This window comes from Chrysemys picta, chromosome 16 (assembly GCF_011386835.1).
Source record: "Chrysemys picta bellii isolate R12L10 chromosome 16, ASM1138683v2, whole genome shotgun sequence".
Classification (NCBI taxonomy): Eukaryota; Metazoa; Chordata; order Testudines; family Emydidae; genus Chrysemys; species Chrysemys picta.
In genome coordinates, this window is record NC_088806.1 from 1,273,842 (window position 1) to 1,289,498 (window position 15,657).

The following is a 15,657-nucleotide window of genomic DNA, read 5'->3' on the forward strand; positions in this document are numbered from 1 at the left end:
GTCTCTGCCCTGCATTGTGCCAGCAGCCTGTGCAGCCGGGGCTGGGTGGAGGGCGCTGAGAAGCCTGGGCCCTCTTACCAGACCAGCCGGGGCTTGCCTGCATCCCTGCGCCGGGCGCAGTCCCCTAGCCGTGCTCTGGTGGCAGTGAGTTCCGCAGGCTAATTCATGGGTTCGAGGGGAAGGATGGGGCACTAGCCTAGAGGTGGCAGAGCCAAGCTCAATTTCCTGCTCTGCCACCGACTTCTTGTGTGACCCTGGGCCAGTCGCTCGGCTGTGCCATGCCTCAGTTTCCCCATCTGTACCGTGGGGATCCCTGCCACGCCAGCTATGACGCTAAATCCACTGAAGAGAGTGAGGCTGCGGTGTGAACTAGATTGATTACGTGTTGTAGATTCCGGCTCATCTAGCCTGACCTCTTGGGTCAGGAATCCCGCCCGCTTACCCCTGGATCCAGCCGAACTAAAGCATCTCCCAGAACGGCTCCAGCCTGGGTCGGCTGCCCCCCGAAACGGGAGCCACGTCCTTTCACCATCTCATACTGGGCACTTCCACAGTGTCACGGACTCACCAATCGTGCCCACTCGTGGCCCCGTGCGGTCCGTGGGGGGTGCCCCTGTCAGTGCGACAGCCCTTCTCGGGGGTCCACTCTCTCCCGGGGTCAGGCCCCTCCACCTCCTGGAGCCGCACCTCTCGGAGCCTTAGCACGTCTGTCTCTGCCGTGGGCCCCCTCAGGGAGTCCACTCGCTCGGGACTCCCCGGGGCCTCCACACCCCGTGTTCTCTAGCCCGGAGTGACTCTCAGCCAGCGTAACACAGGAGGGTTTATTGAGAGTTGAACCCAGCACAGGAAACTCTCAGGGCCTCAGGCCTGGCCTCCCTCAGCCCAGCACACCCCAGTCTCCCTGCATCCAGGTGGGCTCTGCCTGCTCCCCCTCTCCAGCCCCGAGCCCCCCTGCTCCCAGCTGGGCATCTGAGATCCCCGGCCCCAGGCCCCGCCTCTGTCCATTGTCTTCTCTCCAGGGAAACAGGGTCATAAACAGGGTCGCCTGGGCCTCCTCTCCCCTCTTCGCAGCCCATTGTCCTCCCACTGGCCAGAACCGGCTGCGACTCCTGAGCGGGGTCTCTGGGTCGTCAGGTCACCCGTCGCCGGGGTGTCCGTCCTCCAGGCCAGTGGCTGGGGTCCCAAGTTCCCTCGCCAATCCTCTGTAACCACAAACTCCCTCTCCCCTCCCTCGTTAAACCAGTAACCCGCAGGGACACTGAGTCCCAGCCCCTCTGCATGCAAACCCTACCCCCATAGGAAACAAGGAAAGCAAGGCCCTCCCCACTTCGTCACACATGGGTTTTACGAAGTACATGGAGTGAGGGCCAACAACCCCAGCTGGGCTTGAAAGGTTCCCGTCCTCCTTCAGATGTGCGCTATTGCTTTGTGTACCGGTCGCTGCATGGGGCTGGGCGTTGGACAAACGCTCCGAGTGCTTTGTGTGTGGATGGGAGCGGCGCTTGGGCTGAAACACGTCCACACTACAGCTAAGGCTGCAGGATACAGACAGCCCCAGTCTGCGGCAGAGCCGGGATTTGAACCCAGCCCCTTGTCCCTTGCCGCCATCTGTCCGTCCCGTGTTCTGGGAGGGGGGCAAGGCCACTGGGCTGGGGTCCAGCCTGAGCCAGGCGCTGCATCTCCCGGGCCTCACTGACAGCGTCGATCCAGCCGAGGCCATGGGCCTTTCTCCGGCTCTTAGACGGGAAGCTCTGTGCAGCCCCGGACCTTGGGTGCCCGGTGTGCAGCACCCGGCATGATGGGGGGCACCTGAGCTCAGGTGCCGGGGTGTCTGTGCAGTGCCCGGCATGGTGCCACCCCCATCTTGGTGAGTTAGAGCGGGGGGGCTGGGATCCAAGACTCCTGGGTTCTCTGCCCAGCTCTGGAAGGGCAGTGGGGGCTGATGGGTTAGAGCAGCAGGGCTGGGAGCCAGGACTCCTGGGTTCTCTCCCCAGCTCTGGAAGGGCAGTGGGGGTTGGGGGGTTAGAGCAGCAGGGCTGGGAGCCAGGACTCCTGGGTTCTCTCCCTGGCTCTGAGAGGGGAGCGGGGGCTGGTGGGTTAGAGCAGGGGGGGCTGGGAGCCAGGACTCCTGGGTTCTCTCCCCGGCTCTGGGAGGGGAGCGGGGGCTGGTGGGTTAGAGCAGGGGGGGCTGGGAGCCAGGACTCCTGGGTTCTCTCCCCAGCTCTGGAAGGGCAGTGGGGGCTGGTGGGTTAGAGCAGGGAGGCTGGGAGCCAGGACTTCTGGGTTCTCTCCCTGGCTCTGGGAGGGGAGGGGGCTGGGAGCCAGGACTCCTGGGTTCTCTGCCCAGCTCTGGAAGGGCAGTGGGGGCTGGTGGTTAGAGCAGGGGGGGTTGGGAGCCAGGACTCCTGGGTTCTCTCCCTGGCTCTGGGAGGGGAGGGGGGCTGGGAGCCAGGACTCCTGGGTTCTCTCCCCAGCTCTGGGAAGGGGCTGGGAGCTGGTGGGTTAGAGCAGGGGAGGCTGGGAGCCAGGACTCCTGGGTTCTCTCCCCGGCTCTAGGAGGGGCATGGGTTGGGGGGTGGGGGGCAGGGAGGCCATACACTTGCATTCCTTCCCTTGCCAGCTCTCCTCTCTAGATCAGACTGTTCTCTCTGAGGCGGGAATGAGGGTGGGTTGGGAAGCTGGCAAGCGCTCAGAGTACAAAGTCCTGTTGACTCTGGAGGTGTGACCTGGGTTGCCGTGCCAGGAAGGGGGTGGGGGGAAGGCGGCTTTGGCTGGGCCCGGCAGAAGGGCAGTCCAGGGGCAGGAGCAGAGAAAACCCAGCTCCAATCCCCTTCTCCAAGATAAACACTAGTTCCTTGGCTTCCCAGCTCTCCCTCCCACCCGCTGCCCGGCTCAGCCCTGCGCGTCTCCCACGCTCAGTCCTTTCCCCTGGAAATCCGCTGCCTGCTTGTCCTGGCTGGGCTGGGCTAACACTGCTGCTTCTCCAGGACTCGCTGCCCGGACCTCAGCCGGCGCCAGTGCCCCTGCGGCGCCAAGCATGGCACAGCCCCCCCCCATTTGAAATTGGGGACAGAGCTCGAGGCCCCCATTGGCCCCAATGGAGCTTGAAATCCACCCAGAGGCTGGGACGGAGGGGAAGTAGTGGGGAAGGGACTTGCCTGAGGTCTCCCAGCGCCAGCAGGGCAGCGGCCGGCCGAGCCCCCTGACATCCAGCCCCGTGGCCTACCCGCTAGGCCGTGCTGCCTCCACGCCTCAGCCCGCCGGGACCCTCAGGATTTCCCAGGGGCCGGGCAGAGACTTCCCACAATCCCCCTGGGCGTCTGGGTGTCTCCCCCACAGGGTAACCTGGGTCACTTCTCCACACGGCATTGGTGCTGAGTGCCTTGGCGATGGTGGGGCTGGCGTATGCTGAGCTGCCCTAGGGACCCCGGCGTCCGGGCCGCACAGGGGAGCAGAAAGCCCTGCTAGCTGGCCTCTGTCCTGGGCCCCTTGTGACTGCTCCCGGCCTGGCTTCTCTGTTCTTTCCTTGTGTGTCAGGGCTTGGGGTCAGGCGGCTCAGGGCTCTTTTGTGCTCCCCCTTGCGCCGCTCTCGGGGTGGGGGGGGTCAACTGCCGGCTTGTTCGGGTGGCGTAAGGGCCAGGAGGGAGTGACAGTGAATGCTGGGCCCTGAGAGCATTGCACCGTCTCCTGCCGACTGAGCCGTTCCTGGGGCTGGGGGCCAGGACTCCTGGGTTCTCTGCCCAGCTCTGGGAGGGGAGTGGGGGCTGGTGGGTTAGAGCGGGGGGCCTGGGAGCCAGGACTCCTGGGTTCTCTCCCCGGCTCTGGGAGGGGCGTGGGGGCTGGGAGCCAGGACTCCTGGGTTCTCTCCCTGGCTCTGGGAGGGGCGTGGGGGCTGGTGGGTTAGAGCAGGGGAGGCTGGGAGCCAGGACTCCTGGGTTCTCTCCCCGGCTCTGGGAGGGGCGTGGGGGCTGGTGGGTTAGAGCAGGGGAGGCTGGGAGCCAGGACTCCTGGGTTCTCTCCCCGGCTCTGGGAGGGGCGTGGGGGCTGGTGGGTTAGAGCAGGGGAGGCTGGGAGCCAGGACTCCTGGGTTCTCTCCCCGGCTCTGGGAGGGGCGTGGGGGCTGGTGGGTTAGAGCAGGGGGAGCTGGGAGCCAGGACTCCTGGGTTCTCTCCCCGGCTCTGGGAAGGGTGTGGGGGCTGGGAGCCAGGACTCCCTGGTGTGCATCCCGGGCTCTGTCACGAAGTCATTTCACCTCTCGGTGCGTCAGGCTGCCCGCGCCGTGGAATGGTGTTAGCTCAGCTCGTGCTGCTGTTTCCGTGCTGTGAGGAGGGCTGAGTGCGGGGAGCAGAGCAGGGAGAGGCTGTGTGAAAAGTTGGTACAAAGGTCCCATTGTGCCAGGCGCTGCACAGACCCCTGGGCTGAGATGCGGGGGGCCGCGGTGCTAAGCGCAATGTGACATTGTGAGGTGACTCTCTTGTCTCCTCCCTGCCCTGCTGAATATGTAAAACCTTCAGCCGCCTTCCTGTGCCCTTGTGAGAAATTAGTTTAATGAGGATCTTGAGTAAATCAATTAAGAGGAAAGCGAGTCGCACAGCACGAGCCCCACGCTCTGTTAGTCTTCTGGAGTCGTTCCTTGTACTGGGCGATGATTCCTCTGCCGAGACACCCGTCTAATATAAGGGGCCAATAGACCAGCTGGAGAACCCAGAACAGAGGGTCTTGTCCTCTCCCCCCTGTGTTGAGCCCCGTCACTAAAGCTCCAGGCTGGGTGGGGAGAGGAGGAGATGGATCCACCGCTCATACACATTTTCCGACCAGTCTCCTGGGCTAACCTGCCCCTGTACACACCACCCTCCCCCAAAGTCTAAGACGAGAGCCAGTGTGCCAGGACCCGGGGAGGCCGGGCAGGGGGCTCCGTGCACCTGCGGCTAACCCTGGGCGGGGGTTTGGAGGCGGTGTGGCAAAGGAGCATTTGAGGAGGCGGCTGTGGGGAGCTGTGGGAGAAGGCGCTCCAGTGGGCGATGGGCTAGTGGCTCTGATCGCAGCTGGGGGCGGCAACTCGAGAGAGAGGATAGGGTGGGTGGGGAAGGGCCTGGAGACGGGAACTGAAGGGTTGGTGTTTGAGCCAATGGAGAACAATGGGGGAAAGCTTGGTCTGGGGGGTCTGTGCAGCCTCTGGAACAATGGAGGGCCCTGATCTCGGCCTGGGGGGGGTCTGTGTGGCACCCGGTGTGATGGGGACCCCAGTCTGAGTCAGGGAGCACCATCAGACACTATGGGAGCCCTGATCTCCATCGGGGGGGGTCTGTGCCACACTGACGTGAGAGGGTCTCCCGTCTTGGTCTGGGCTTTGTAGATTCTGCCTTGCTACAAGTTACATGCACATGGGAGCAGGGCAGAGAGAGGGGTGGGGCGCCAGGACCCCCTGCTCAGCGCTGTTAACCTGGCTGGCTGGTCCTGACCGTGTGTCTGAACCAGGAACTACTCAGCCAGCAGGAGCGGCTGCCTCTGGTCTGGAGCAACGCCCAGCTCTCCTGGGCTCGTCCCTCCCCCTCCAATATAGGTTAGCATTTGGCACGTGCTGCGCGCCCGGGGGGCCACATGGCGTCAGGCCCCGGCCATGGTATTAATAGCTCTGCGGTATGATACGGTGCCGAGACCCTGCCCAGCACCACCTGGGAATTGGAGGGTGGGCTGGTGGGGAGTGGGGGGGGGGGAGAAGGGCTCTCCGGGGCAGGCTGGCATGGGGAGGGTCTGTTTGTGGCACAGTCACCCCTGACATTGTCTCTCTGTTCCCCCCCAGGACCCCGCCGGCATATTCGAACTGGTGGAGGTGGTCGGGAACGGGACGTATGGACAGGTCTACAAGGTGAGTTCTCGGCCAGCCCACCCCATCCCCGGGCACCGCCCAGAGCCACCCAAAGGCAGGGGCAGTCTTCTCAGCGTGACCGGAGACGGGAGCTCTGCCCTGCCCCCACCCGCTAGGGAACGGTCCCACATTCCCAGGCTGGGGGGGAGTTTTAACACCGCCCCCCTCGGAGATAGAGCGGTCTCGTGTGTGTGACCGTTCATTGCCACAACAAATGCCCCTCTGGCTGCTGGGGAAGGGGGGCAGGGAGGGGAGAGCTGTCTTGGTGGGTGCTGCACAGCGCCCCTCCCCCAGCTGAGATCAGGGCCCTCTGAAGCCTCCCCCTTCCCCCACAACTGAGGCTGCGCAGACCCCCGGGGAGAGACGGTCCCGGCCCCCAAGCGCCGGCATAGCTGAAGGATTGGAATTCCGGACAGACACACAGTGGGGCGGTAATTAACACCCCCCCGGTCAGAGCCAGGACTGGAACTTGGGAGTCCTGAGGACTCCACGGCATCCCGTGGCCGTGAGAACAGAGCCCTGTGTCCCCTCGGCCAGCCCCGCTCACCCTGTGCTCCTGTGGTGAGAACAGTGCTGATCTGTAGGGTGGTACTGCCTCAGGGCCCTGTCACTGTGCTAGGCTGGGTGTCTTATTTATTAGGTGTATTACGGTAATGTCGGGGTACCCCAGCCGTACCCAGGGCGCCGTGGTGCTGGGCGCTGTATGTTATTAGGTGTATTATGGTAGTGTCAGCGTAGCCGTGGCCAGGGCCCTGTGGCGCTGGGTGCTGTACATTTAGGTGTATTACGGTAGTGTCGGCGTAGCTGTTGCCAGTGCGCCGTGGCGCTAGGCGCTGTACAAACACAACCCGAAGCGTCACTCCCGGCCCCACAGAGTTGACGTTCTCAGTCGCTCGTCCCCCGACCTCCGCAGGCCTGGCGCGGTCCTAGCCCCCGTTCAGTGGGCCCAGCGAGCCGCGCTCCAATACCCAGCGCAGCCGGCACAGAAATCCTTCCTCAGCTCCAACCGATTAGCTGCAACCCCCAGGCTGGAGGCGGCACGTGGGCTCGGCCTTTGAGGAGAGCGTGGGGGGAGCTGTAAGACCCCACTTGAGCAGGGGGTTTGGCTGGCAGGACCCTCGCTGTCCCACCGGCTGGATGCGCGCAGCCACTCCTGTAATAAATACGTCTCGTGCGGGGCCCAAGCTGTGTGCAGCCCGGCACACGGTGGGTGTGGTGATACTGGAGGTGTGATTCTGTGGCTCCAGCCCCGCCGCTCCGCTCGTTAGGGTAATGAATTGCCATCCGAGTCCTGGCTATTTGCATGCTAGGATGATGGGGGAGGGACTTAATTTCCCCCCGTGAATGGGAGGGGGCCGAGACGAGGCTGGAAGAGACGGCCCCCGTGGCTGCGGTGAAGTCTCCTCTCCGGGAATCCAGATCCATCTGTCTGGGCGCGGCATGAGGGATCAGCAGCGTGGAGGTGACTAACTTCCTGCTCTTTCGCTCCGCTTCGTTATCTTTACCGCTTCTATGGCCTCAATATCCGAGTGCCTCCCTGTCTTCAGTGGATTCGCTGTCACGAACCCAGATGGGGAAACTGAGTCACGGAGCAACTAAATGACTCACCCAGGGTCACACGGGAAGTCTGGCCGAGCAGGGGCTCAAACCCAGTCTCCCCTGTTTGTTACCGACCTGGCTGCATCCCATGACTGGGAGATGCTGTCCTGGTGCCTCATGGGAGTTGTAGTTTGGGTGTCCCATGCCGGTGTTCTCTATGGTTGGAATACATCTCCCATGAGGCACAGCGGTGGCTCTGCAGAAAGAGCGACCGCAGTGCATCCTGGGAGATGTAGTCCAAGCAGAGAGCCGGGCCCCTGGAGCTGAACAAGGGGCGTGCGGCATCTGAACTACGCCTCCCCTGAGGCACCGGAAATTTTCAACTGTTTCACCACAAATGTGAGACTTAGCCGGGAGGGGCACCCCCGTTTTCCAACAGTCTCTGCTGCGGGGCCTGGTACGAGGGAGACTGAGAGCGGTGTTGCCAATTCCCTTAAAGCCCCAGCTGCTGGAGTCATGCTATTGCTGGGGAATCCTGCCTCCTTTTTTATTGCAAGGGGAAGTTGCCAGCTGTCCTGGCTGCAGAGGAAAGCTTGAAAATGGGACGCGAATGGGAACCAGAACACAAGAACCCAGCATTCCTTGTGTGTGTGTTGGAGTCTCAGGATTTCGAGGGGCTTTCGCAGTACTGGGCTGGGGGGGTTGGCAGTCTCATTGGGGTCTCTTCACTACAGGGTTAGCCCGGGCTCTGTGCTCCAGCTAGCGCCTCTCCCGTCCCCACACACAGCCCCCTCCCCCGAGTTAGGCTAGCTGGTTTGGTTTGGGGGACCAGCTCCTCGCTGGTGGTCCCCAACGACGTCCTCATCCTCAAGTGATTGCTGTCTCTGAGCCTGCTGTGACTGCCCACACTGAACGAGGCCAGCCCGGGCGCGCAGCATACCCTGGGAGCAGGCCTGGGGGAAGCAGCTGGCTGGCAAACCAGGCCTGCTTCACATTAAGGTTGGCTTTGCAGGGCTTAATGAGTGCTGAATGAATGGGGGGAGCATCCGAGCCATGGGCAGAAGCCACCTCTTGAGTCGCGAATGGCTGATCAGTCATTTATTAGAACACCTGTGAATCAAATGTAACTGGAGCTCGGGGAGGAGTAGAGAGGTTATTTGACTTCTGCATTTGGCCCCGGTTCTATCTCCAGTTCTCCCACCCCCCACCCCCACCCGCTCTAACCACTAGCCCCAACTCCCCTCCCAGAGCTGGGGAGAGAACCCAGGAGTCCTGGCTCCCAGTCCCCACTGCGTTGACCCACCAGACCCCACTCCCCCCCAGCGCTGTGGAGAGAACCCAGGTGTCCTGGCTCCCAGCCCCCCCTGCTCTAACCCACTAGCCCCTACTCCCCTCCCAGCGCTGGGGAGAGAACCCAGGAGTCCTGGCTCCCAGTCCCCACTGCGTTGACCCACCAGACCCCACTCCCCCCCCCGCGCTGTGGAGAGAACCCAGGTGTCCTGGCTCCCAGCCCCCACTGCGCTGACCCCCCAGCCCCCGCTCCCCTCCCAGAGCCGGGGAGAGAACCCAGGAGTCCTGGCTCCCAGCCCCCCCTGCGCTGACCCACCAGACCCCACTCCCCCCCCAGCGCTGGGGAGAGAACCCAGGCGTCCTGGCTCCCAGCCCCCCCTCTTCCCCCTGCTCCGACCACTAGCCCTCACTGCCCTTTAGTGCAGCATTTGTGGTGAGAAGTGTGATGAGGCCCTTGGCAGCCTGCCCTTCCCCCCAGAGGAGCCGGCAGGGCTAATTGCAGGCTGATGAGATCCCACTTCAAGGTGAACCGATGGCGTTGGAGGTCAGTTCCTATCTGCGCTGGTTCCCAGCAGAGGGGTCCTGCTGGCAGGACACGTTGCTCCAGTGACTCTGGTTCCGGGGACAGGCCTGACAGCACCTGTGCCCTCCTTTCCGGCCTGCCTCCTCTCTGGAGTCTCCCACCTGCTGACCATCCCGGCATCCCCAGATCAGGTAGGGACCCAGGCTGGAGGGTTTCCCTCCGCTCCCCCTGTGCTGAGCCGGTCTTGGGCCGGATCGGGTCGCGTCTGGGCTGACCGGCAAGAGACAGGCACTCCAAGTAGCCGCCCTTGGGGGCCAGGCCAGGATTGGAACCCAGCGTGTTGTGTGATGTGGAGCCGCGTGCGTGCGTTGGGAGGAAAGGGCGCGAGTACTGTGTGCCCAGAGTCCAGCTGACCTGCGCACACACAGGTGTCACGTATCAGGGGGTAGCCGTGTTCGTCTGTATCTACATCCGAAGAAGTGAGGTTGTTACCCACGAAAGCTTATGCCCAAATAAATCTGTTAGTCTTTAAGGCGCCACCGGACTCCACAGGTGTCACGGACTCACAGGTCGTGCCCACTCTCGGCCCGTACAGTCCCTGGGGGGAACCCCGTTCAGTACGACAGCTCCCCGTTCAGCAGCCTCTCCTTCTAGCCGATCCGATATCACCGGCCCCAACAGCTCGTCCCCTGTCCCAGGGGACCAGGTCGCTGGTGCCTCCTCCCTTCCGTCCTCTGGCTGGAACTGCTCCCTCCGCGGCCCTTTGTCCTCCCACTGGCCAGAACTGGCTGAGGGCCAAGCTGGACTGGGCCTCTTAGTCACCAGGTCTCCAGTTGTTGGGGTTCCCCATCTCCAGGCCATTGTCTGGGGGTCCCGGCTGCCAGGCGAGGTCACACCCGGTCCCCTGCACCAACAAACCCTCTCCCGCCACCTTGTTAAACACGCAGCACACAGGGAAACTGAGGCAGGCACACGCTATTCATGTAAAACACCACAAAAATCCCCACTTCGTCACAATAGGATTTTGCCACCTGGTTTTAAAAAAAACCCCAAACAACCCCCACTTTTCTCCTAGTGAAGATGGGGCCTGTCTCCCCAGTCCGACTGCCCCAAAATCTCCCACGAGGGCCGATTCCTTCTCAGCTTTGGCAGGCTGGTACTGCCGAGGGGCTGGTCAGATGAGCGCTTTGTACCAGTCTGCAGAGGCGGGCCCAGCGTCCACACCTGCCCAGGCAGCGTGGGACGGGCTGTATGAGCCGGTCGGCGAGGGGACGCAGCTTTTCCGCCCCGGAGCAGCCGAGCCGCCCGGTTAAGGATCGGGTCCGCTGAGGACAGAGGCCTGTTCACAGCCGGCGTGGAGGCTGCTGTGGGAGAACCAAAGGGCGGGGTTCGTAGATGTGTGTGAGAGAGATTCTGGTGTTTGAATTTCTTCATGTTCCTGCTCGCGGCTGGTGGGAGAAGCTCCGCTTTTCATGAAAACAAAACCCGTCCAGTCCGAGCCCTGCGGCTGCAGAGCAAAGGTGCCCCCGGCGCCTCCGAGCGCAGGAGGCAAAGGAGAAGAAGCAGAACTGGCTTGGGATTTTTGAAGGTGTATTTTGAAGCGAATCTCATGGCTTTTGAAAGCCCGGCTCGTGATAATTGGGCTTGGCACGTCGGGGGGTTGTATGGGAACGTGTGTTCCAGAGTCGGGGCCTGAAACGCTGAGAGACTGATAGAAAAAACTCGCGCGATAGATTGGAAAAAAAAAGTCCTTTTGTGAGGTTTGTGGGCACTGCCCAGACTCCCCAGCCAAGATCAGGGGCCCCTGTTGTGCCAGGCGCTGCCCCCCGGTGCCCGCTGTTTGATTTGGGGTGAAAATTGCTTTGCTTCCTGCTCTGTTTTGTGTCTGTGTGCCTTGTGTTCCCATGGAAACCCCGGCTCTGTTTTCTGGATCGGCCCCCTGCTCCTGGAATCCAGGCTGGGTAAAAATAACCCACCCAGCTCCCCGCGGGAGCCCGATCCAGGGACCCCGCCCATGCTCTGCCTTCTCTCGGTGCAGCCGAGCACGTGCCGGGACTCGCAGCCCCCCCGGGAAGAGCTGGGAGGCACCTGCATGTGGCATTTCCAGGGGCACAGGCCGGAGACTTGCACTGAGTCAGCCCTCGGGGGGCTCGGCTGGCATGGGCCCCAAGGGAGAGAGAGGGGCCCCCAGCACCTGGGCCCCACTGATCCAGCAGGTGCCCCACGCCACAGGGGAAGGGGAAAACACAGCTCGAGTGCCTCCCCATGGGCGCCTGGCTGCAGCTGCAGGGGCTAAAACCCGGGGAAATCTGGCCCTGAGCGACCCACTTGCAGAGCATGGGGCACCCAGGCCACCAGCTGCCTAACCGCCGGCCCCTCCTTTCCCCTGGGCCCTAGAGCGGGTGCGGTAATCCCCTGTCGCTCCTTCCCAGCCCCCTTTCTCCAGGGCGCCTGGCTCGGCCCGGTTCAAAGCCCGCAGCTGCCCCAGCCAGTGCTGAGTCCCGGCTCTCGTTAGCCGATCACGAGCTGATTACGCGTGGCAAGGAGCTAGCTTGGCCTGGCTGGGCTGCCGCGGGGCAGACCAGAGGCTAGGAGGGAGGGGCGGCTGTCCGACCTGCTGCATGGAGCCCACTCATTTGTGCTGGAGCAAAGCTGTTCTAGACTGGGCCGTGGGATTCCTGGGTGCAGGGCTGGGACCCCCCTTCCGGCCCCAGCCTTGCGCCGGGCGTGCCCCCACTCCTCTGCCCCTGCTCGGGCACCCCGCTGCCAGGGGGCTCGGGGGCAGCTCCCTGGAGAAAGGAGAAGCGGCGGCAAGCAGCTCCTGTGGGGGCAGGGGGCCGCCTCCCACGCCCCCCCACGTCAATCCCCAGCCCAGAGGAGCAGGAGGCGGTTGCTAGGCGACAGCCGCCCACGCCCCCCGGCGCGTGGCACATCGCACAATGCGGGCACGTGGCAGAGGGATCCGGGGGCCCGCGTGGGACGGAGCCGCGGCTCTGCAGCGCAGGGGTCAAAGAGATCCACCCAGGGGGTCTCCAGCCCCCTTCGCCCCCGTCGGGTCCGAGAGCACCCTGCCTGTCCTGGAGCCGGGCGTGAGGAGTCCTTCCCCAGCCAGCAGCGTGGGGCTGGAGACCAGCTGCTCTTCTCAATCCATGATAGATCAGCGCTAGCACCCTGCAGTCCTGGCTCCCGGGCCCTGCTCTAACCACCAGACCCCACTCACTTCCCAGACCCAGAGAGAGAACCCAGGAGTCCTGGCTCCCAACCCCCCTGCTCTAACCCACCGGCCCGCACTCCCTTCCCAGAGCCAGGGAGAGAACCCAGGAGTGAGGGCAATGTCAGAGGTCAGGTTTGTGACATGCCTTGAGCGCTAGGGAGGATTATACTGTAACCAGGGGAGCACTGATCCTTTCCCAAACTCCTCCGCGAAGCCTGGATCCTGTGGCAGGGAGTTCCGCAGGGGGACGTGTCTTTCCAGCTCTGGCTGCTGCTGTTTCTGCCTTGTCAGCCTCCTGCCTCACCTGTTGGTAGCGCTGCCGCAGGCCCAGGCCCCAGCCCCACTCCTCGCCGGGTCCCCGCCTCCCCCTCCCAGCCCCCCGGGGGCCAGGACTGAGCTCCCCATTGCATGGGTGGGGCTTGGCCAAGGTCCCCCAGGGAGTCTGTGCAGCGCCTGGCACAACGGGGCCCCTAATTGGGCTGTGATCTAAGTGGGGAGGGGTGTCTGTGAGAACCCAGGAGCTAGTGAATACGTGCACTGTCCCGTGTCTGAGCCACAAACCCCAACTCCAGGAGAGTGCGGGTGTCACGGACTCACAGATCGTGCCCACTCTTGGCCCCGTGCGGTCCGTGGGGGGTGCCCCTTTTAGTGCAACAGCCCTTCTCGGGGGTCCACTCTCTCTCGGGGTCAGGCCCCTCCACCTCCTGGAGCCCCACCTCTCTGAGCCTTAGCACGTCTGTCTCTGCCGTGGGCCCCCTCAGGGAGTCCCCTCGCTCTGGACCCCCGGGGCCTCCGCCCCCGAAGGGGTTGATGCCCCCCTGTTCTCTAGCCCGGAGTGACTCTCAGCCAGCATAAAACAGGAGGGTTTATTGAGAGTTGAACACAGCCCAGGAAACTCTCAGGGCCTCAGGCCTGGCCTCCCTCAGCCCAGCACACCCCAGTCTCTCTGCATCCAGGTGGGCTCTGCCTGCTCCCCCTCTCCAGCCCCGAGCCCCCCTGCTCCCAGCTGAGCATCTGAGATCCCCGGCCCCAGGCCCCGCCTCTGTCCATTGTCTTCTCTCCAGGGAAACAGGGTCGTAAACCGGGGCCTCCGCTCCTGCTTCTGTCCTCTGGCTGGAACCGGCTGGTTAGGTCACTGGGTCCTCACTCTGCAGCCCATTGTCCGTCCACTGGCCAGAACCGGCTGCGTCTCCTCAGCTGGGCCTCTGGGTCACCAGGTCTCCGGTCGCTGGGGTATCCATCCTCCCGGCCATCGGCTGGGTCCCCACGTCCTCTCTCCGGTCCTCTGCAAAACACACTCCCTCTCCCCTCCCCTCGTTAAACCAGTAACACCCAGGGAAACTGAGTCCCACCCCCGCCGCATGCAAACCATTGAAACCCCACCGAGAACAAGAAAACCCCCCACTTCGTCACAGCGGGGCTGGGAGCCAGGACTCCTGGGTTCTCTCCCCAGCTCTGGGAGGGGAGTGGGGGGCTGGCAGACCTGGGGGGTCTCTCCGGTGTTGGCGCTGCCTTGCTCTGGGAGTAGGACATTCCCTTCTCTCTGGGGAGTGGGGCAGGGCGGCTCTGCTGGGACCGTGCATTGTGCCCTGACTGAGGGCATGGTGCCCCTGCTGACCGTACAGCACCATGCGTGGAGCCCAGCACAACGGGCCCTGATCTCAGCTGCGGGGCAGGTGGTCAGTCTGGGCAGCGCCCGGCAGAACGGAGGCCTAGTCTCCTGGGCGCTTGTTAATCACACCCGTACCCCAGCCCCATGGTCTGCGGGGGGTGGGGAAATTTCCTCCCTCCCTGTTAATCATGGGTCAGCTCTGCCTAGGGTTACCGTACGTCCGGTTTTTCCTGGATATGTCTGGCTTTTTGGTAATCAAACCCCCGTCCGGGGGGAATTTCCTAAAAGCCGAACATGTCCGGGGAAAATACTCCCAGCTTCCGGCATCCCTGGCTTCCCTTAGAGCGGGCGCCGGTGGCGGCTGTATTCCCTGACTCCTGGGCTCTGTAAGCGCTACGGCTTCGGGCAGCCCCCGTGCCTCCGGACCCTGTGCCCCCGGAGCCCGGGAGGGGAAGTGCCCGGACGGGGGCACAGGGTCTGGGGGCTGCCCGGCAAACCGTGAAGCCGGTAGCGCTTGGGCAGCCCTTTTCGCGTGGCTGGGAGGGAGGAGGAGGGGGAATGCAGGGGGCTCAGGGGAGGGGGCGGAGTTGGGGTGGGGACTTTGGGGAAGAGGTGGGGTCAGGGCGGGGACTTTGGGGAAGGGGCGGGGCCAAGGCCCTGTGGAGTGTCCTTTTTTTTAAAACCTTAAATATGGTAACCCTAGCTCTGCCCCAAAGCCTGGTTCTGTCCATTGCTGCGAAGATCCAGTGGCGGTCAGTTCCGTCGGATCCGAGCGCTGTGCCAGTGGAGAGGAGCACCCCCTACTCCCCCGTGCACCCCATGTCACAGGCTGACCCCCTCGCTCTGCCTTTGCCTCCCCAGGGCCGCCATGTCAAGACAGGGCAGCTGGCAGCCATCAAAGTCATGGACGTCACCGAGGTAAGAAGGATCGCGGTGGGGGGCACCCCGACGTGAGCCCCTGGAACTTCACCTGTCTGGAACTGCAGCTGCTGCCCCCTCCCCATCCCTGGGGGTGCCCTGTCTTCCCCCCCCTGCCCCAGCCCCTGGCCAGCCGGGAGGTCCGTTGGGTGGCTGGATTCAGCTGCATGGCCCAGTGGGCCCCAGCTGGGGACAGTCCTGGGCCCAGAGGGCATCTGCCCCCTGCTGCCAAGGGCAGGCTGGGCTCTGCTGGGTCAAACCCGTCTCCTCCTCTCCAGCACCCCCTGCTCTCGGGCGCCCGGCGCTCCTCTTCCCCCCGGGGGCACTTACCCCAGCCTCACTCTGCCAGCCTGCTCAGCTAGGGTCGGCTCTCCGTCCCCCGAGCAGCCTGGCATCCCTCCTCTGCACCGGGCACCCCTGAGCTGGGCCGGGCTAGCAGGGGCTGCGGGTCGGGAGTGAGGGGCACCGGCAGAGCTGTGGGGGGGGCAGGGCTGGGCTGGCAGGGGCTGCGGGTCGGGAGTGAGGGGCACTGGCAGAGCTGGGGGGAGGGCAGGGCTGGGCTGGCAGGGGCTGCAGGTTGGGAGTGAGGGGCACCGGCAGAGCTGGGCGGGGGGGCAGGGCCGGGCTGGCAGGGGCTGCGGGTCGGGAGTGAGGGGCACCGGCAGAGCTGGGGGGGGGCAGGGCTGGGCTGG

The 15,657-nt window shown here is 64.0% G+C and overlaps 1 protein-coding gene across 1 annotated transcript in view; it reads left to right on the plus strand.

The window, feature by feature from the left end:
- Positions 1-15,657, plus strand: part of MINK1 (misshapen like kinase 1) — a 70,485-nt gene that overhangs the window by 12,396 nt on the left and 42,432 nt on the right. Inside the window, 2 exon segments of the mRNA XM_065570394.1 lie at positions 5,804-5,869; positions 14,909-14,965. Coding sequence (XP_065426466.1) covers positions 5,804-5,869; positions 14,909-14,965 — 123 coding nt within the window.